At 44.5% G+C, this 22,235-nt stretch overlaps 1 protein-coding gene across 1 annotated transcript in view; it reads left to right on the top strand.

Moving 5' to 3' along the window:
• Positions 1-22,235, top strand: part of EMILIN2 (elastin microfibril interfacer 2) — a 58,260-nt gene that overhangs the window by 16,127 nt on the left and 19,898 nt on the right. Inside the window, exons 3-4 of the mRNA XM_037136092.2 lie at positions 9,842-10,017; positions 17,618-19,528. Coding sequence (XP_036991987.2) covers positions 9,842-10,017; positions 17,618-19,528 — 2,087 coding nt within the window. The remainder of the gene's footprint in view (positions 1-9,841; positions 10,018-17,617; positions 19,529-22,235) is intronic.

The raw sequence follows: 22,235 nt of genomic DNA, 5'->3' as shown, positions 1-22,235 counted from the left end.
TATTTGTCTCATTCTCCTCTAGTTGTACGATTCAGTAACAAATTTGTCCTCTACTCAAGGGAAAACAACCCATAGATTGGGGGGGTATGGTGCTTCACAAGCAATGGAGAAATACATTCACCTTTTTCACCAACTTACCAATATTTCCAATATTTCACCATTTTGGTGGAGAAATATCTGGCACTCTTCTTGAGGGATCTGGGGCATGTTTGACCTTAAACAAATAGAGGGCCAGATATTTCTCCAGCAAAATGGGTTAATTTGGGGACAAAATAGAATGGCAGGTCCAGAGAAACAGGGGAGAGGGACACTCTTTTACGGACTTGGGACAGGTCGTCCACAACGAAGAGTCCATTGGAGGAAACTGAACCCTGCAGGTATAGTGGCTTTCATTGGCTGAGTCGTGGCAGTGTCCCACTGCTGAGCTGTTCCTGGGCAAGGAGTATAAGTTACTGTCCGAGAGGTAAGGTACCTCTCTCCCTGTTGGGGTCGGTTGTGCATGTTGAGTGACACATGTGAGTGTCCCTTCTTCTAGCCTCCTGACTCCATTTTAGATGAGGTTTCTGTTTATTCATTTTCACAGGCAAGAGTGAGTTTTATAAAGCATTAGGGGAGGCAGCATGGAAGAGGGCATGATTGGCTGGGGTTGAATATCTGACCTATTTAGAAAGATCAAGGAACAAAGAAATAGGTATAGAGCCCAGAGCTGACTTGGCATTTGGGGATTGGCTGACTGGCAATGCTGTGTTTCCGGTCAAGTGGAGTATTTACATGAACACAGAAGTTCAGTTTGCTGCTGTGGCACCCTGGGCAGGAGCAGCACCATCTGTGTCTAGAAATTTCTTTCCATGCCTCTCAATTTACAAGAACCATGGATGCCCCAAAACTTCCCTCTAACCTGGGACAATTCCCAAGGCTTACTGTCCCATAGCCCTCGCATACCTGGGTTCTGTGGTGATTCTCTTAAAACCACATGGGGTTGGCCAAGGTAGGGAATGCCACGCCCTCAAATTCCCTAAGAAAAATCCAGCCAAGTATGTCTGCCTGAGCAGTGAGGACTGTGCTGAAGAGTGTTAGCCACACAGATGGCTTTAAGGACATCCAAGTATCACCACCTTGGAAAGCCATTGGCCACCCCAAATCTTCTTGGAGAAAGTTCCTCCTCCTTGGCCTACTGCTCCATCCACTACCACCTTTTATTTAAAAGCAAATAAGTAGCTCTGGGTGGGTAGCTCAGTTGTTAGAGCATTACCCCAATATGCCAAGGTTGCAGGTTTGATCCCTGGTCAAGGCACATATAAGAATGAACCAATAAATGCATAAATAAGTGGAACAACATACTGATGTTTTGCTCTCTCTCTCTCTCTCTCAATCAATCAATAAAATAAATAAAAGCAGATAAGCAAAATTATTCTTTTAGTCTTGCTGAATAGCACCCCCCTACTCCCTACTTGTCCACACCTTAAGATCTTGGAGTGGATTGTGGTAGCATCTCTCAAAAAAAAACAATGTTCTTCCTAAGCAGAGTGCAGGTGAATGAAATGTCTCCATGCCGTTGTGTTAAGTGTGGATTTGAAAACAATAATACTGGGTTAGCCTGGATAATATGAAAACTATGAAACTATGTTATAGCGTTTTTGTCCTTTTCTTCCCAATGTGGTCATAAATTAGAAACGAAATACAAGTGTTCTCGTGTTTTCAATTCCCAGATTATTTCTTTAAAACTGAGAATGAATTGGCCCAAAGAAAGAAAATGTTTTTATATCCACAGAGAAACTCATACTGTCTCAGGGTTTTCTAAGCTTCCTAGTGACTTCCACTAACTTAGCAGGTGTGGCCTGTGTAAGAGCTTGCCAACATCACAGTCTTTGCCCAAAGGTCTGAAATAAATACAGGTGGGATGTCAGAGCTAATTCCTTTCCAGCATCAAAAAGCAATAGTGAGAACACTGGATGGGTAGCTGCAAGTTGAAGAGTGGATGGAGGACATGGAATTGAGGAAGAAGAAAAAGCAGGAGGGTGACTGAGACCCTGAAGAGAGAGGGACGGATGTTGCAAACCAAGCCAGGAGAAACACAGGAAAAAGGCTTTCGAAATTATTGTGACTTTGTAGGAGAATTTGAGAAAATCAGTTTTACACTTAAAAATGAGGAAATAGTCAAAGTGGAGTTACTTGGTGGCTCTGGAAAAAAAAAAAAGGTTTTGATCCCCAAACCATGGAAAGTTGTATCTCTTGTGAGCATCATGCAAAAGACTCGATAGGCAGGGACCAGAGGGTGTCGTCATGGCCCGCACTGTGGGCACACTTGAGTGTGAGTGCGGGGAATGACAAGGGAAGAGCCTTCTGTGATTTGACGACTCCAGGAATGAGGAAACGTAATGTAAGTTTGAGAAGTGGAATAGTGTAGGAATTATTTGGGGGAAACATGCTGCAGTGGCAATGGCTCTTCCCAAAAGAGTTCTTCATTAGAAGAGAATGTGGTCCGTCATTCATGTTGGATTACTCAGTCCTCCAGAAAAGCCCGCACAGTCAGCTGGGGCCCTGGGGGATGCCCGGCGCTCGCAGGTGCTCCTCCCACTGACTTTTGTAATGTATCTCCCAAAGTGAGGAAGTTAAAGCTAAGAATGTGGACTCATTGGAACTCATGCATAATCTGTATTTTATGGTCTGGACACACCCTGCACTTGGAGATGATATCATTTTTAGCAATGCAAGTTTGTCAGAAGATCCCGGCTGCTCCTATAGCTGAGTTGGACTGAGCCCTGCAGTTGAGCCACTGAGCTTTTCTTTAATCATCTTTCTTCAGGACTTCAGACTTGCTCTGTCCTTGGGGTTGGGGGTGGGGGTGATAAATCATGGAGAACTGTGGAGGAAAATTTCTATTTATTATACTGTATAATCAGGGCAAACTACTGAGAAGTAAAGAGCATTTTAGGTTTTGAAATCTAACTTGCTACACTAAGTACATGAGGAAATGAATTCAAGAGGAAACGGAAAAATAAGCAGCTTACAATTGTGGTTTCTCCAGCAAATATCTCCTTTGTACTGGAAAACAGTCTTCTATACGCACATTTTCATTATGAACACATCGCTTTGGTGTAGGATCTGTTCTTTTAAAAATGTGTATGTACAAAGCTCTATTTATATGCACTCTGATTTTAATGAGCGCTCATCCATCTGACTTTTAGATTTATTAGATACATTTGGTATCTCAGAAATATGTTTGCTCAAGCATTCTGGCTTTTAAAACTTTGGTGGATTTTCCTAAAAAGTCAAGAAAAATATTTTACATGTTTTCCATGTTATTATTTCCTCCATTCAGAGAGCTAATTAAGAATGTGTAATGTAGTGGAAAAAGATAAGATGGAAATTCTGGTTCTGGTGTCTGGAGGGCTTTAACCGGGAAGAAAGCCCTGGAATTCCTCCCTCTCTTTGGGAGACTCTTTCACAGTGTGGAAAGTTAGCATTGGAAGGGTCCTTGTGGCTTGGAGTCCCGTCTTCACATTGCAGAAATCGTTTTTGTGGATGCACATGCTTCAAATGGCCAATTTTTGATTAGACTCAAATGCAAGTGTCTCTTCTGCAAGTGCGGAGCCACTTTCCTTTCAATACAGTTCTGAAATCACTTCTAATTTCAAACTTTGTAGCCTCTACTGCCTGACCATATTTGCTTTCGATAAATGGTTATTTCAATTAAAAACTCATGTATTTATTCATTGATTGATAGAAACACAAAAAATAGGGAAAAAAACCATTTGTCACATGTTGTTCCTAGAAACCCAGTCCACTGTTCGGTCTATTCTAAATTGAAATATGAGCACCAAACTTTTTAGAAGTGAATTAGCATATGGAAAGGAAGGAAATTTTGACACGTGCTTACAACACAGGCGAACCTTGAGGACGAAGGGGATCACGAAATGCCACCCCCGTCTATGACTTTAGGTTGCAGCCAGTGAGAAACAGCAGACTCTGCTCTCCTCCTTTCTCCCTAGAAATCTGTGTGTAAATTTCCCCCTCTTCTGTACCAGGATGAGGACAGTGATCTTTGTCCCTGAGGACAAAGAGCTGGCACTGACAGGAGGCTGCACAGGCAAACCGTGTCAAAACAGCCCTTATCTTACGTTAGTTCCCCCACAGACAGAGTCCGGCAGAAGGAAGGTTTGCTTGACTCGGGTCGGTAGAGTATACGAATGTCTCACACAAGATAGACAGCAATTTGAACATTTCACCTAAAATGTCAGGTGTTGTGCTTGAGTGTGATACTGTTATGTTACAGAATTACGTGCTTATGATTTTGCAATAGAAGATTTTGTAGTTAATAGGGGGTGTTATTTGTGCTGGACCCCGTATTTCCTAGTCACCTTCCCACAGTGAAGGACCCTCGAAGCCCAAACCCCCTTTCCTCTGTCTACTCCTCTACAATTTATCACCCTTTGTTAAATGGTATATGAGCCCTGAGTCTAGTCATTTTTTAGGATTTTTTTCACTTCTGTGAAGGCCCTGTACACGTAACAATATTAACATTAATGACATTTGTATGTCTTTCTCTTGTTCATCTGTCTTTTGTCAGTTCAATTCATAGGCTCCAGAACAAATCTAAGAGCATTGAGGAGACATTTTTTCCTTCTCTACAAGGGCATTATTCTAAGTAAAATAAGCCAGTCACAAAAAGACGAACACTCTATGATTCCACATATACGAGGTATTTAGAGTGGTCAGATTCATAGAGACGGAAAGTAGAATGGTGGTTGCCAGGGGCCAGGGGGGAAGGGAATGGGATTTAGTGTTTAATGGGTACCTGGTTTTGGTTGGGATGACGAAAGTTCTGGAGACGGATCATGGTGACAGTTGCACAACAGTGTGAACGTGCTCAGTGCCACTGTGCCCATAATAATGGCAAACTTAATGTACTGTGTATTTACCACAGTTTTTAAAAATTCGCCCTGGTTGGTGTGGCTCAGTGGACTGAACACTGGCCTGCAAACCAAAGGGTCGCTGGTTCAATTCCCAGTCAGGGTGCATGCCTAGGTTGTGGGCCAGTTCCCCAGTTAGGGGTACATGAGAGGCAACCACACATTGATGTTTCCCTCTCTTTCTCTCTCCCTCTCCCTCTGTCTAAAAATAAAGAAAAAAATTGAATTACTATGGCTGGAGTGAACTGCTGCTCTGTGGAAAACTTGGAGTGGTAGCTGAACACCAGATCACAAAGTCTGTCCTGGTGAGCATTCTGAATTGTGATGAAATGACTTCTCACCTTTACGTGCTCATGTTCGTTGCCCCAGGTAGGCAGTTAGTTCTGCAGGCCCAGGGTGTGGCCTACCAGAGAGATGGAAGCTCCTCTTCTCTCTGGCTTCCTTTTCCATCCTCCCAGCCCCATTGCATTCAACACTGTGCAGAACTGCACATGCAAAATGAAGCAAGAAGCATTGGCCCCAGGTTTTGGGGGCAAGCCAGTGACCACAAGGAGAAGAGGTTTACTAGAAAGTCTGTTTGGGGGAGAAATCCTGGTCAAGCGAGTGTCCCCAGTGGAGCACTGTCCTTTCAATTTGTGTAGTTTTAGTGGCTTGTGTTCAAATAAAGTTCACATACATCCTAAGTGCAGGGCAAAGGTCCCTTCCTTGTGGAACAGCTGTCTAGGTGACCCTCTGCCAGTGACGTGTGGTTATTTTTCAGACAAGTGGTCAACCAGCGATTCTAGGATGTGGGAGGAGAAAAGCAGCCAGTGGTGTGGACAGGAACCACAGATGCACAGAGAGATGTGTGCCGCCGCAGTGCCCCTGACGGTCCTGTGACTCTCTAGGACGGTCCTGTCCCGTGAAGCTTCCTGTGACGATGGCGATATACTAGTCACATGTGGCTGTTGACCGTTTGAAATGTGGCTAGTGTGACTGAGGAACTAAATGCTTCATTTTATTTAATTTGAATTAGTTTATATGTAAACAGCCCTACATGGTTAATGGCTACTAACTGGACAGCACAGTTCCATGTCACAGGGGGTATGATTCTTACCCAGCTTGTCATGATGAAAGCCCCTGGAGCTTGGTTTGGTTTTGGGAAGACTCAGGAATTCACATCTGCTTGGGCGTGGACCTGAGGATAATTTGGGAGTTTTTAATTAGGATATTGGACTCCCCAAAACCTTGTCAAAAGTAGACCTACTACCACTAATTAATTATTTATTGAGCACCTACAACAGGATAGACACTGTGTTTTTAGTGGAGATATCATACAGAACAAAACCCACCGGCATTCTTGCCCTAACAGGGTTTACTGTCTGCAGGAAAAACAAACATTGAACGAGCAAACGCAAGTGTGAATTGAAGCATGTTTGGGAAGAGAACTCACCTCAAGTCCATAGGAAGGAGTTTTTGTGGCACTGACGTCAAATGAAGACACAGTCATTTTGTCACATTCTGTTTTTCTCTTATGTGGTCCCTGAACTCTGATTCGATTTTTTCAGTTCTTTTCTTGCTACCTTCCTTCTCATTAGAATTTCCTTGGCCAATCTGGCCCCTCTAACACACAGGCTGAACTCGTGTGGTGAACACTTGTTTCCCTCAAAAAGACTTTCAAAGGGAGAGGAGAGTTGGGGTGAGTGGGCGTGGCTGAGGCAAGGGTCCCGGCAGGCTCAAGGCATGGGGCCGCTCATTGCCACAGCCCCCAGGATGCAGATGCAGCTGGGGCTGCGCTTCCCAAGGGATAGGACGCTGTTACAGTCCTGACCAGAGACTGGGAGGGGGGCCAAGGCTGCAGCCTGAGTCAGCTCTCTGGATCTCCCAGCACCTCCCGACTGTCCCTTTGGCTGTCAGTCCCTTGTTTTGGTGCCCCAGTTGGTGCAGCTGGCTCAGTATTTGCTGAGCATCTCTGTGTGCTCGCAGCCCAGGGGTCTGGTGATGCTTGGGCTGTTTCGGCTCTTCACTTCCCCCTGCCTGATCATCCAGCCCTGGCTGCCTCAGAGGGTGGCTGGGTTCCCTGGATCTGGGGCTGCTCTTTAACTCTGGCTGCACTTGATGAAAATTTGGGACTTTTTGAAAGGCACAGAGACCTGGGTGCCCCGTGCCCCCAAACCAATTAAAGTTAGAATTTTGAGGGGTAAAGGCCTAGGCATTTTTGCAAAGCTTACTGCCCAGGATATTATCCTGCAGCACTTTGGCTGATTTCCAGGTCAGGGGGCCTGGAAATCCTACTGGGTTCTTCCCTATTATCTGTGCAACCTCCCAGCTTGCTACTGTGGGCGTGGGAACCCCGTTTATGTGAGAAAAGCCCCAGTATGGCCGTGGGGCTGGACAACCCCTACCTCCTTCCCTCACACCCCCTACACAGAGGTCTGAGGGCCCGAGGCCACCTCTGGGGTCCACGTCCCAGTGCACAGAGAAGTGGGAACCTGAGCTTTCCCACGGTTAGAGGTGGCTGCCTGATCATTTCCAGCTGTCACCGGGGAGGCCTCTTCCACATGCTGGACCTGAAAACTTTCTTAGAGATGCTGTCAACCTGAACTCCATTGCCTGCAAGGGGAAACCCTACAGCAGGCCAGTTAGGGGAAGGGCGGGAATGCGTGTGGGGTTGGCGAGGCAGGTGGGAACCCCAGGAGCAGTCCCGAGTTCCGAGCTGGCTCCAACGTAATAACTGCCTTTGCAGAAAAGAATGAAGTGCTCGAAAACCCAGAACTTCCTTACACCCGGCTCAGCGGTGAGAGGGCGAGGCCCCCGGGCGGGGCGAGAAGTTGTCCTCTCCCAGCGTGTCCAGGCCTCATGGTTTGCTCTCCTCGTCCGGCTCGGCCGCGTTCACATGGGTGTAATACAGGCTGCCGTCTACTGGCACGTGAACAAAACCCAAGAGCAAACACATTTGCACATTCAGTCTTAAATGCTCAGAGGGACCAAGTTTTTCTGAGATTACACATTTTTTCAGCATTATGCCATAGTTGGGCATACAGAACAATGGAGTGGAATCTTTCTTTTTTTATAATTTCAAGGACCACACAGAGGATTCTTTTGGTGGAGGGAAGGTAGGGCCAAGGGCTTGTGTGTACCTGGAACGAATTAGACACTCGGGTGAATGTTTGCTGAATGGGGACAGTGCTTACCTTCTTACCAACGTCCTTTGAAACATCTCTGGGTGGGTGTGGCTGTTTTGAATTTAGGCCAAGTGCCAGGCAGACCCGCTGCTTCTGCAGGCTGGAAGGCTGCGTAGGGTACACACGACACGGCTCTAACCCCCAGCCCTGCCCTTCCCGACTGCTGGAACCTGGACAGGTCACTTAGCATCTCTTTTCGCATTTGTGAAAAGAGGGAAATCTGAATTGTGGGGACTCGATGGGGATGCGGTGGGAACAGGACGGAGTGAAGGGCCTGGGAAGGAGGCCTTGCAGCCTTTCTTTTCTGTTTACTGGGCTTTCTCTTCAGTTTTCCTTGAAAAAGGTTCCCCCCAGGCCTTCTCAAAATCCACACACCAGGCCCCACCACAGACCAATGGAGTGAGAACCTCTGAGGGTGAGGCCCAGGCATCTGTAGTTTTTTAGTTTCCTGGTGATTCTCATGGCCAAGGTGAAGACCACGGCCCTGGAACACCAGGTGAAACAGGGACAGTGAAAGGTGCTGGGACCCTAATACTTGGGGCAGTGCTGTCAGCAGGACCTCTTGAGATCCTGAAAGGACATCTGTCCTATCCTAGTGGTGGAGTAGATCCTTACATGTGGACTTTTAGGTGACATGGTTTTGACCCTGGAAGATGTTGAAGTCCATTACAGGTAGTAATCTACAATTGTCTCAGGAGCATAACTTTGAACAACACCTGCCACAAGGCCGGTGCCCGAGGTGGAGTCACTTGGCTGCACGAGGGGAGGGCCTCCGCCCCCCGGCAACCGGTCCACCCGAACCACCACCCTGACCAGCACACAGCAACCCTGGGGAAGTGGTACAAAGATTCTTTTGTTCTGGAAATTGGCCCTAAAAAGATGACCAGCTGCTAGTGCTGGCGTTCAAAGTGAAAAGACAGGACAAGGTTCAAGAGAGTCGTGGTTCCGAGCCTGAAATAGAAGTTGGGGTAAATTAAGGAGCCCACCTGATTGGAGCCGTGAGCTGGGGCACTGCGGGTGCTGCGGCCCTGAGCTGTCCCTCTGAGCCCAGTGGCTGTGGGGCCATCACTGTGTGGGAGGGGCCCGAGCCTGGCTATGGAGCCTTTACAGCCCCTCACAAGGGGGGGCATCAGGGGACGTGCACTTTTAAAGGGGGCTTTTGAATGCTTCCACTTCTGTTTCCTTATGTCTCTCATTAGCTTTATGAATCAAGGCATCCTTTTAAAATATCTGAACACAGATAGCATGAGGTGCCGTCTCCACAGCCTCGTGGCCTGCCACCTTTGTTAGTGTTGGGGAGACGGGGTGATGAGATAAAGAGCTTCAGTGTTATGAGAGATGAGGCTGAGCCATCGATGCTCCTTTAAAACACAAAACAAATGACTCTGAGCTATACCTGGAAAATTGTCTTCAAAGCAGCAAACTCTAGAACAGAAATTTGTTGGTGAAACAAAAGCTCAGTTTGTGAAAAATGGCCACATCTAATAGGAATCCTGGGGCCACGGTTTTCTAAGTTGTCTCTTTTTCCGCCTTTAGTGGGAAGGGAGCTGGGTGCTGGGATGGGGGTGGGGGGTGGATCTAAGACATAGAAGAAGGATTATAGGATTTTGGCTGAACCCCAGGGAGTTACTGCTGGATCCAGGAGAGCTGTGGAAAGCAGGCAGGGCCCACGAGTGATCCTTTTCATTTGAGCCCAACTTTGGAAGGGCCAGAGCGCTTGTAGCAGCAGCCAGCAAAAAGAGAGATGACCCTTTTCTTCCGCAGGTATCGTGTGAATGTCAGACCCAGATACGTCACCAAGTACAAGATGGTGACCCAGTTGGAATGGAGGTGCTGCCCCGGCTTTAGAGGAGCCGACTGCCAGGAAGGTCCCGGAGATGCCACGAAGACTCTTCGTCCCACACCTGCTCGGCCTCGAAACAGCTTGAAGAGACCCACAGGTAAGTTCTCATCTGTGCTTTGCCATGTGCAGAGACCACCAACATTGCCAGTGTCCCTTCAGGCAACACGACCTGTGATTTCCAGGGCTGGACTCACCCAGGTCTTCAAAGAATGCAAGGATATGCCTACAGTAGACACGTGTGGCACACGAGTTTATTTGCAGAGGCAGTAGCAACTAGAAGACAAACTTTTTGCGAGTAAATGGCTTTGTTAGGGCCAACCTGTGAATGCCAAGGCCTTGGAAATCAGTGCAGGAGATGCTGATAGTTTCAGACTTGTGCAGCCTGAGGCAGAGAGGAGAGGAGACTCAAAAGCAATCACGCTTTGCTTGTTTGTAGTTGGCTTTCATCTACAAGCTTCTATAAACCTGAATGTAAAAGAATTAAAGTTGTTTTTTAAAAAACAGAATCATTCTCATTCTGTTTGGGCTGAGATATTTGTGAAGCTAAGCCTTACATCATAAGCATCTAGTAAGGTTGTTTTTAAATTTACTTCTGAATTTTTTTGAAGTAAAGTAGTAGAAACTCAATGAATCACTGGGAAAGAAATGATTATTTTCACCAAAGTACATGTTTGCTTTTAAGTGTAACATTAAGAGAGTGACTTGTATGGATACTATTTTTTTTCTTTTTTCTACATCACTTTATCTCTCCTCCTTTTTGAGTTGATTCAGAGTAAATAACTTAGATTTCCTTATGAATTAAAGGTTTAAGTCATTTTGAAATGATCACATTTTCCCATGAGGTGTTTCAGTTTTGAAACTAGTATTTTGTCCCAACATTGTCAAATAGATTTTAAGATAATGTTTTATTACAAAAGTAATATATATCAATTAAAGAATGTTTATAAAACATAGGAAAATATTTAAGTACAAATGCTCTCACCATGAAGTGGTAACTACTGTTAATATTTTCTTTTTTTTAAGAGAAAGCTAGTTTTTTTATTGTTCTTTTTTTTTGGTCTTTTTAAAAATATATTTTATTGATTATGCCATTACAGTTGTTCTATTTCCCCCTTCATTCCCCTCCACCCTGCACACCACTCCCCCACCATTCCCCCGCTTTAGTTTATGACCACGTGTCTCAAGTTCTTTTTTTTTTATTTTTTATTTTTTTAAATTGATTATGCTGTTACAGTTGTTCTATTCCCCCCTTCATTCCCCTCCACCCTACCCCCCATCCCCACCATTACCCCCCTTTAGTTTATGTCCATGTGTCTCAAGTCCTTTAGGTTCTATATTTCCCATGCTATTCTTGCCCCCCCATCTATTTTCTATCTATTGTCTATGCTACTTATTTTCTGTACCTTCTCCCCCCATCTCCTCCTCCCACTCCCCTGTTGCTAACCCTCCTTGAGATCTTCATTTCTATGTTTCCACTCCTGATCTAGCTGTTCTTTTAGTTTGCTTTTGTTTTAGGTGTGGTTGTTAATAACTGTGAGTTTGTTGTCCTTTCACTGTTCATGTTTCTTTAACTTCTTTTTCTTAGATAAGTCCCTTTAACATTTCATATAATAAGGGCTTGGTGATGATGAACTCCTTGAATTTGATCTTATCTGAGAAGCACCTTATCTGTCCTTCCATTCTAAATGAAAGTTTTGCTGGATAGAGCAATCTTGGTTGTAGGTCTTTAGATTTCATGACTTGGAATATTTCTTTCCAGCCCCTTCTTGCCTGTAAGGTCTCTTTTGAGAAATCTGCTGACAGTCTGATGGGGACTCCTTTGTAGGTGATTGTCCCCTTAGCTCTTGCTGCTTCTAGGATTCTCTCCTTCATTTTAATTTTGGCTAATGTAATTATGATGTGCCTTGGTGTGTTTCTTCTTGAGTCCAACTTTTTTGGTACTCTCTGAGCTTCTTGGATTTCTTGGAAGTCTATTTCCTTTGCCAGATTGGGGAAATTTTTTTTTATTATTTGTTCAAATAAGTTTTCCACTGGTGGCTGTGTCTTTCCCCCTTCTGGTACCCCTATAATTCGGATATTGGAGCGTTTAAAGATGTCCTGGAGGTTCCTAAGACTCTCCTCATTTCTTTGAATTCTTGCTCCTTGACTCTTTTCTGTTTGGCCATTATTTGCTTTCTTCTGGTCCACTCCATTGATTTGAGTCCCAGTTTCCTTTTCATTGCTATGGGTTTCCCTGTGGAATTCCATTCATTTCCATTAGTTTAGCCTTCATATGTTTCTCTAATTTGTGGCTATAATCAACCAGATCTGTGAGGATCCTGATGACCAGTGTTTTAAACTGTGCGTCTGAGAGTTTTGCTATTTCTTCGTCGCTTAGATTTATCTCTGGGGCTTTGAGGTCTTCCTGCAACATTTTTGGTCTATTCTGGCCCTTTAAATGTGAGAAGCGGCGCCTTGGACTCCCAGGTCGCTGGGTTGTGACACTGTATGTGGGGGCGTGGTCAGAGCGGGGAAATGGCGGTGCCCTCTATGCCGCGGGGGTCCAACCGCCTACTCCCTCACCTGTCCGCTCGCGGGCAGATAGGCAACCGCAGTCAACACGCAGCACCGCCTCCCCACTGTCTCCTCTGCAGTCGCTCACCCGGTGGGTTGCTCGGTCGCTCACTAGGTCCAATCCTGCGTTTGGAACCCGTGTGTCTGGATTCCACGCCCGGTCCGACCCAGTCCTCCTGTGCAACCTCTCACCAGACGCTGGTTTTGCCCCTTACCGGTCGGGCTGAAGAATTTGTTGTTAACGGACTTCCAAAAAGTTCAATTTTCCGTGTTCTGGTTGTGTTTTCTGGTGCTAATATTTAGTTGTCCCTAAACTTGGTTGTGTGAGAAGGCACGGCGCATCCACCTATACCTCCATCTTGGCGGAAGTCCGAAAGTAGTCATCACATGCCTCAAGTTCTTTAGATTCTTTATTCCCCATACCATTCTTGCCCTCCCCCCTATCTATTTTCTACCTACTGTCTATGCTACTTATTTTCTGTACCTTCTCCCCCCTTCTTTTTCTCCCACTCCCCTGTTGCTAATCCTCCATGTGATCTTCATTTCTATGTTTCTGCTCTTGATCTAGCTGTCCTCTTAGTTTGCTTTTGTTTTAGGTGTGGTTGTTAATAACTGTGAGTTTGCTGTCCTTTCACTGTTCATCTTTTTTATCTTCTTTTTCTTAGGTAAGTCCCTTTAACATTTCATATCATAAGGGCTTGGTAATGATGAACTCTTTGAATTTGATCTTATCTGAGAGGCACTTTATCTGTCCTTCCATTCTAAATGAAAGCTTTGCTGGATAGAGCAATCTTGGATGTAGGCCGTTGGATTTCATGACTTGGAATACTTCTTTCCAGCCCCTTCTTGCCTGTAAGGTCTCTTTTGAGAAATCAGCTGACAGTCTGATGGGAACTCCTTTGTAGGTGACTGTCCCCTTATCTCTTGCTGCTTCTAGAATTCTCTCCTTCATTTTAATCTTGGCTAATGTAATTATGGTATGCCTTGGTGTGTTCCTTCTTGTGTCCAACTTCTTTGGGACTCTCCGAGCTTTCTGGATTTCCTGGAAGTCTATTTCCTTTGCCAGATTGGGGAAGTTCTCCTTTATTATTTGTCAAATAAGTTTTCCACTCGTGGCTGTTCCTCTTCCCCTTCTGGTACCCCTATAATTCGGATGTTGGAACGTTTAAAGATGTCCTGGAGGTTCCTAAGCCTCTCCTCCTTTTTTTGAATTCTTGTTTCTTCGTCCTTTTCTGTTTCGTCATTTTTTTCCTCTTTCTGTTCCACTCCTTTGATTTGAGTCCCAGTTTCCTTTCCATCAGTATTGGTTTCCTGTGCATTTCCCTTAATTTCAATTAGTTTAGCCTTCATATGTTCCTCTAATTTGTGACTAAAATCAACCAGTTGTGTGAGCATCCTGATCACCAGTGTTTTGAACTATGCATCTGAAAGTTTGGCTATTTCTTCATCACTTAGATTTATTGGCTCTGGGGCTCTGAGTTGTTCTTGAGCCATGTTTTGATATGTTCAGGCCTGTAATGTATGAGGGGTGGAGCCTTAGTTGTTTACCAGGGTAGGGCCACCCAGTTTGTTGGTTTGTGTCGCTGTATATGAGGGCAGGTCAGAGAGGGACAATGGTGGTCCCCTCTGCTGCTTCCCGCCACTAGGGCCTGGATGGTCTGTCTTACCGCTCTCTCCTTCACCGGTTTATCTGTGTGCAAATGTGTGACCATGGTCAGCCCTCAGTGGGTCTGCCCGCTTCTCCATGCCTGGGATTCACCCATGGCTGCTGGCGCACTTGGGTTGCGCGCCCCAGTTGGTCTGGTGGATCTTTCCTGCCCAACCCCACTCTGCTGCTGGCTCTGCCCCTCTTACCGGTTTGGCTGAAGGGTTTGTTGTTGTCAGACTTTCATGTAGTTCAATTTTCTGTGGTTTGGCTGTGTTTTTGTTGCTAAAACTTTATTGTTTTTAAACTTGGTTGTGTGAGAAGGCACAGTGCTTCTACCTATGCCTCCATTTTGGTGGAAGTCTCCCTGTTAATATTTTCTTATAAGACATTTCTCTCCCATGTCGGCATATACATTGTTGTGAAAGAAAAATTCCTTCACCCCACGAATACTTACTGAGCTTCTGTATCTAGACACTGGGTCCTGGGTAAGTGAGGAAACAAGGCAGGCAGTCCCTGAACTCACTGAAGGCGAAAACTAGACAAGTAATCACAGTAAGTCAGGATAGGTATTGTTATGGGCACACATGATCTTGGTTCACAATAGATAGTTTATTTCTGTTTTGTTTAGTTTCAGTTTTTATTTTATCAAACTTTACATGTATGTGTAGTTTAATGAGTCAAATAGCTTTATAAGGACTGTTAGGAAAAGCACTTTTCCTTCCCAATGGTGATTACTTTAAATTTTTATTTACTGATTTGAGAGAGAGAGAGAGATTAATTTGTTTTCCACCAATTTATGCATTCATTGGTAGATTCCTCTATGTGCCCGGACCAGAGATTGTACCCAAAACCTTGGCACATTAGGACAGTGCTCTCATCCACTGAGCAGCCCAGCCAGGGCATAGCATGGCATGTATTTATTTATATAGTATCTTGCTATTTACTTTGTAGGAACTATGTGGATGCTGTTTACAGCTGTAGTGTGCTATAAATCTGTTGCCTTCTGTATATAGCTTTTGGATTTCTGTAGAGTTAATAGTGATCTTACTTTTTCTTTGCTTGGTTTTCTATACTTCTATTTTTATTTCAATCCAGAGGAGAGGTAAATTCTTCTCTGGTTAACTAAATGTCCTCTCATTGTAATTACTACACCAGTTTCTCATCTTCGTAAGAAATCTCTCCTGAGCTCTCTGGCCTGCCCCACCTGGACTGGCCGTCCTCTTTTCCTGGTTCACGGTCACAGCCCTGCGCTCTCAGCAAGCCTCTCTCCTGCGTGTCCTGTGTTTCCTGTACCCCTGCTTGTCTCTCTCAGCACGCTCCCTTGCTTTGGTGAGGCACACCTCCTGGTAGTGTCATGAGAAGATGGTATGAGAGAGAAACTTTCTTTAGAAGTTTTTTTAAGTATTTTATTTTCTTTATTTATTTTGAAATGATTTTTTATTGTTATTCTATTATAGTTGTCCCAGTTTTTCTCCCTTTGCCCCCCCTCCACCCATACCAACCCCTGCTCCCCAGTCAATTCCCACACAGACATAAATGCTTTGGCATTTTATAGTACAAGAATATTTTTACTCTACTTTCAGAATTCTAGTTTGCAAATAATTTTCTTTCAGAATTTGAAAGTATTGTTCAATTTTCTTCTAGCTTCCAATACAGCTGTTAAAAAGTCCAAAACCATTCTGATTCCAGTTTTGTGTGTATGACTTGGTTGCTTTTCTCTTGTGTGTCTGTGTGTGTTTTCATTTTAGTGAAACTTCAAAAGGGCATGAAAAGAGACACTTGTCCTCGATCTACTATCATCACAGAGAACATGCTATTTTGGGAACTTGTTTTTTAATTTAACCTGTAATGAGCAGCCTTCTATATCACTAAATATTCTACAATATCCTTTAATGACTTTAGAGGTGTGGTTATTTGAGCACAATGCCCAACAGGTGGACTTCTGTTGTTTGCAAGTTTTCATTATTATAGATAGTATTTGAAAAAGCATTTTTCCTGTTAAAGTTTTGCATTCATCCTTGATTACTAAAATAAATTTCTAGAACTGTAAATTGCAGGGTCAAAAATTTTTTGAAAGTTTTTATACATTTTTCCAAATTATTCTCCCCCCAAATTGTAGCAATTCCCCCAGCCACCAGCAGAATGTTAGAGGAGCATTCTCTTACATCCCCATCTTCCCCCAGTCTCCTGCCCTTTGTTTTTATTTCCTTTGTTCAGAATAGCATTTTATTTTTGATGTGATTCAACAGTGTGCTTTCTTGAGATAAAATACACTTTTCTTATGGAAAATAAGGTGTTCTTTATAGTTCCCCATCTGAGACTTTGGGCCTTTGGTCTTCAGTCTTGGTTTTCCCACTGAACTGATTTTAATGAATAAAAGCTGTTGTTACAGTTGTGTGCAGAAGTTTAGAGGAGATAAAAACAATGAACGTTCAAGTGAAATAGCTACAACATTCTAAATTTGTTTCTAATGTTTGTCAGTGTACATTAATGCACTTTATTTCATTGTAAGCTGTTTTGTGTTTGAGTTTTTCACTTTACGTGCAGGCTAGTCGATGTTAACCCTTTTCTAGTAGTCCTTGTATCCTACAGTGCATTCAAGGGCATGGTTCATTCCATTACCTCAGGTTTTGATAATCTCATTTTAGTTGATCTTTCTCTGTATCAGTTTGTTTTACTTCATGACTTACCACATTCTTCTTTATAATACTTTTTCTTTTTCTTGGACTATTTCCTTGGGGTTATATTTTTCAAAGTAGGATTATCGAAAATTCAATCTTCGTATTTTTTGATTTAGTGAACTTTCCTACATATGGGCATATGGCTCCGTTGTTAGGAGACGCCAGTAGAATCCGTTGCTTTATCTCTCTTTTGCTTTTAGTTTCCCCAACCGCTTAACAGTGCTAAACAATGTCTTTGAGACTCTTTGACCATAGGGGACCTGATAAAAGTAAGAGAATATTTAAGAGTTACATGGAGGGTAACTTGCTGCTCTTGTGATACCATACCACCCAACAGCTGTTGGGTGGATCTTGCTAAAGTGGCTTCTTGTGGTTTTATATTGTAATATTCAGTCAGCCACTGGGGTGTGGCTGCAGTTCACTGATGTGGGAGAGGATATCTTCATATGATAAAGTAGATACAGAATATTTCCCTTCAGGGTGAAAGAAACCACTGAGTGTCATGTACCATGTATATATTCTCTTAACATCCCCCAGGAGGGATAGTACCTCTGCCCCATAGATGAGGGGATTATAGTTCACAGAGGTTGATTAATTGGCTCCAGGGCAGACAGTAAACTGCAGGGGCAGAATGAGAGCGGAGATCTGTTTGACTCAAAGCCCATCGTCTTTCCCTCTCTACCCCAATAATTACCTGTGGTGGGAGAGAATCTGGAAGTGAAGGTTTAAATGTATTCTGTAAGTACCCTGTTTATCGTCTTTGTGGAAACAAAGTGGAAAATGTTAACTCATGTCCAACTCTTCTTTTGTAACAGACAATGAACCCAGCCAAATCTCAGAGCCCAAGAAGACACTGTCACCAAGTCATGCAACAGAACCAAGTCGGACAGTAGATCCAAAACAGGGGCCCCAAGAACTTCAGGATAAGAAAATCCAGGTACTTGAGGAGAAGGTTCTCCGACTCACAAGGACAGTTCTTGATCTCCAGTCTTCTATTGCTGGTGTGAATGAAAACCTCAAACATACCATTCAGGATGATGCCAGCAAAATGCTCAATAACCTGCACCCCCAGCCAGTGCCTGACAGTACTGTTGGTAGAGACACTGAAACAGTCCAGCCTCCTGGTGTCCTCAACAAAAAAGAATCTGGCATGAAGGATATCAAATCTGAATTGGCTGAAGTCAAGGATGTTCTGAAGACCAAGAGCGACAAGCTGGAGGAGCTGGATGGGAAAGTGAAAGGTTATGAAGGGCAGCTCAAACAGCTCCAGGAGGCTGCCCAGGGCCCTACAGTGACCATGACGACAAACGAACTTTACCAAGCCTATGTCGATAGTAAGATTGATGCCCTGAGAGAGGAGCTCATGGAGGGAATGGACAGAAAGCTGGCTGACCTGAAGAACTCGTGTGAGTACAAGATGATTGGTGTCCAACAGCAGTGTGATGACTATGGGAGCAGCTACCTTGGAGTGATCGAGCTTATAGGAGAGAAGGAAGCAAACCTGAAAAAAGAAATAAATGACCTCCGAGCCCAGCTACAAGATCCTTCATCCCGGTCAAATTGCTGTGATGGTAAAAAGACTAGTGACTTTGGGCAACAGATCAAGGTATTAGACCTGAAAATTGAAAGAGTTGCTGAAGCCACCAGAATGCTAAATGGGCGACTGGACAATGAGTTTGACCGACCCACTGTTCCAGAGCCAGACGTGGACTTTGATGCAAGATGGAATGAACTAGATGCAAGGATCAATGTGACAGAGAAGAATGCAGAAGAACATTGCTTTTATATTGAAGAGACTCTTCGGGGGACCATTAATGGAGAGGTAGATGACTTGAAGCAACTTCTTGATGAGAAAATATGGTATCTGGAAGAGCGCCTGGGAAGCATTCTCCGAGAGATGACCAACAACACTGATGCAGAACTCATTCCCCCAGGATCAGTGCTACCAGGTGTGTCAGGGGCTGGGCATGAACAGGTCATGATGGAATTAAACCACCTGAAAAACAAAGTTCAAGATGTTGAGGATATTTGCCTGCAGAACTTCCAGGGAGAGCATAATGGTATAAAAGATACTTTACCAAATGGAGAAGACCACACAGTGAGTGATGGTTTGAGACTTTTAAAATCTCTAAATGAGACGATGCATAGGAAGTTTCAAGAAACCGAACGTAGCATCCAAAAACTTCAACAAGATTTTAGTTTTCTTTATTCTCAATTAAACCACACGGAAGATGATATGAATCGTCTTCAGAATGAGCTGAGCAAGTGTAGAGAAGGTACAAAGGCTGGAGCAGGTGGGCTTCCTAAGGAGGGTGAGCAAGAAAGGATGGTGGAGCCATCTCCCCAGGACACCATCGCTCCTTGCTGCGTCCAGCTGGAGGAGAGGGTGCAGAGGCTGCAGAGCCAGGTTCTCTCTGAGCTAGACACTTGTAAGGAAAATACGCATGGAGTCCAGAGGGAGGTTTCCGTGGTTGAGGACAGGGTGTCTCAGATGGAGAAAACTTGCAGCAAACTGGACTCCATCTCAGGAAGTCTTCAGAGGATCAAGGAAGGGCTCAACAAGCATGTCAGCAGCCTGTGGAGTTGTGTCAGGCAGATGAATGGGACTCTCCGGTCACATACCAGAGACATTTCTGGCCTGAAGTATTCTGTCCAGCAGTTCTATAGCCATGTTTTCCAGATTTCTACTGACTTGCAAGATCTGATCAAATTCCAGCCATCAGCAAGTAAGTCGACTTTTACTATGTCATTCTTGTATGTGTTTGCAACATGTAGTGTGCTAGAGTATGGACAGTCTGTGGGATTAATTACCTCAGTGGTATTCAAAGTGTACTTTATAGATTGGTGTGTTTGTGAATTTTTTGGTGCTGGATAGCAAGGACATTAATACTGACATTGAGAGTAAGTATTTATAAACTTTTAAAATAATTTGACATGGCAATCACTGTGGCAATAAAGCACATGTGTGTGGGCTGCATCCAAGAACTGTTGTCTTCAGGTCGAGGGCACATCTCCTTTGTGTCGCCCAGAGTTGAACGCCAACTTTCTGGGTCCCTAAACTTGTTTAGGGCCAGCTCTGTGCCCAGAAGGACCCCCTGCTTCCTGACCTGTCTTCTCCCTGCTTTCTTTTTCTCTCCCCCTGTTTGGTCCTTTATCACCTTTTCCACCTTGTTCTCCTCCAGGTGACAAAGCCCCTTATGTGTTGAGCTGAGATTTCATGGCCTGGCGTGAGCCTGTAGGCTTTTATGATCAGGTCCAGTTGAGATACAAAACCCAGTGAGGGGAAGGTTGGAGCATGAGAGGTAGATGAGCCCTGGCTTGACTGGGGAGAGACAGGGCCAGGTCCTTAGGAGGCAGGGGGAGCGTCTGAAGTAGTCAAAGATAAGAGGTTTTTAGATAAGAAGTTACCCATGTCAACCAGGGTAGGAGCAGGAAGGTGGCCTCTGCCCCAGTTTGGGGCCCACCACACCACACTATTTATAACCTTCCCTCTTGTCCCCAGGCCCATGAAGCATCTGTGTCTCTGGAATGTTGAGTAATGGTCACAAGGCCATGTGTGTGTTCATAGAATGATTGTCCCTTGTGGTGACAGTGCTCTCTGGACAGTGCATTGTAATAACACACTGAATCAGATATTTCCAGTTGGTTTGCAATTCCCAGGCAGTGTGGGAAGCTGTGTGAACTCTTTCATGCTTGTCTCTTAAAGTAAGAGTTGGAAGTATGTGGCTTCTGAAAGATTATCCTTTTGCAATGAACTCAATGTTGTGAATGTAGAATGCATGGACTTCCAGGAATTTCAGAGCCAAAAATAACCTAGCAGAGCTTTATCCGTTCTTGTATAGCTTCCACAGCTCAGATATCTGTGACCTGGGTATCAGAGGGTGAATTAGGAGTTAAGATCACAGTGAAAACATCAACTAGTGAAAAATCAACAGAACATTCATTGAGCATCTACTTTGTGCAGAGCTCTCTGAAGGAGGAAGATAAGTAGCACAGTCTTCACCCTCAAGGCATTTTCAGTCACAGTGGCAAAGACACACATTGTTCTGCAGGGAGAATGAATGAGACTATATGTAAAGGTCCAGTGAGTAGTGTAGGGATTATTCTTTTAGTTCATAAAATCTTACTGAACCCTTATTGTGTGATCGGTATTGAGCTATTCGTGTGGACTATGTGGATGATAATGTATTGACAGTGACAGTCTGAGGGAAACAAGCAGAGAGGATCATGGGAATGGGGTGTTTATGGATGCACTGGGCATGTGGAATAGCACCCATGGTTGTTGTGGAAGTTGAGTAGGGCTTCTCGAAGGAGAAATCCCCCAAGCTGAGAGCTCAAGGTTGAGTAGGTTCAGAGGCTGATGGGGCGAGGAGTGAGGCAGAGTGATAAGAGAAACTTGTGGAAGGAGGCACTAGTGCAGCTAATACTTGAGGTCCAGGAAAGCAGGAAGATGGAAGGCACACCTGGTGAGGAGCTGGTGTGAATGAATCAGATATCACCGTGTTACAACAACCTACCACAAATCATGGTGGCTTAAGACAACAAAGATCTATTATTTCCCGTTATTCTGTGGATCAAAAACTCAGGTAGGGCTTGGCTTGGTGGTTCTTCCTTTAATTAATGTTGAGTTACCCATATGGCTGCAATCAGCTGGCATTGGGCCTGGCTGGGCGGAAGGTCCAGGATGACTTCAGGCATATGTCTGAGGCTCAGAATTCCTCCATTGGACATCCTCTCTCTCCACGTGGCTACCCTGGGCTTCTTCACAACATGGTGGTCTGAGGGTGGTCAGATTTATTCCATGTAACTGGCAATAAGTGAAGGTGAAAGCTGCTGGGCCCTCTTCCAGTCTCGGCCCAGAGCTGGCGTGGTGTCACTTCTGCCATATTCTGTTGCTCAAAGCAAGTTAGCTCTTGAAAGGTGATGGGGCTTATATGTGTCAGGAGGGAGGGCATATTAATGACAGTCCTCATATCTCCCACTATGAGCAAAGGGCCAGGAGTGAGGATGCGTAATGCACCATATGCAGTAGCCAGTGACCAGTTTGCTGGACCAGGGGCACAGACTGTTTCTGCTCAGTCTAGTGCCCTGTTCACAGATCTCACCTTTTTCTTTTTTTTAATTATGTTTTATTGATTATGCTATTGCAGTTGTCCCATCCCCCCATTCCCCTCTGCCCTGCACACCCCCTCCCACCCACATTCCCCCCATTTAGTTCACATCCATGGGTTGTACATGTAAATTCTTTGGCTTCTACATTTCCTATACTGTTCTTAACCTCCCCCTGTCTATTTTCTACCTCCCATTAATGCTGCTTATTGTCTGTACATTTTCCCTCTCTCTCTTTCTTCCACTCCCCTGTTGATAGCCCTCCATGTGATCTCCATATTTGTGGCTCTGTTTCTGTTCTAGCTGTTTGCTTAGTTTGCTTTT

Source organism: Artibeus jamaicensis, unplaced genomic scaffold (assembly GCF_021234435.1).
Source record: "Artibeus jamaicensis isolate MK-2021 breed Jamaican fruit bat unplaced genomic scaffold, CSHL_Jam_final contig_354, whole genome shotgun sequence".
In the NCBI taxonomy this organism is placed as follows: domain Eukaryota; kingdom Metazoa; phylum Chordata; class Mammalia; order Chiroptera; family Phyllostomidae; genus Artibeus; species Artibeus jamaicensis.
This window is presented reverse-complemented; position numbering and strand designations above follow the sequence as displayed.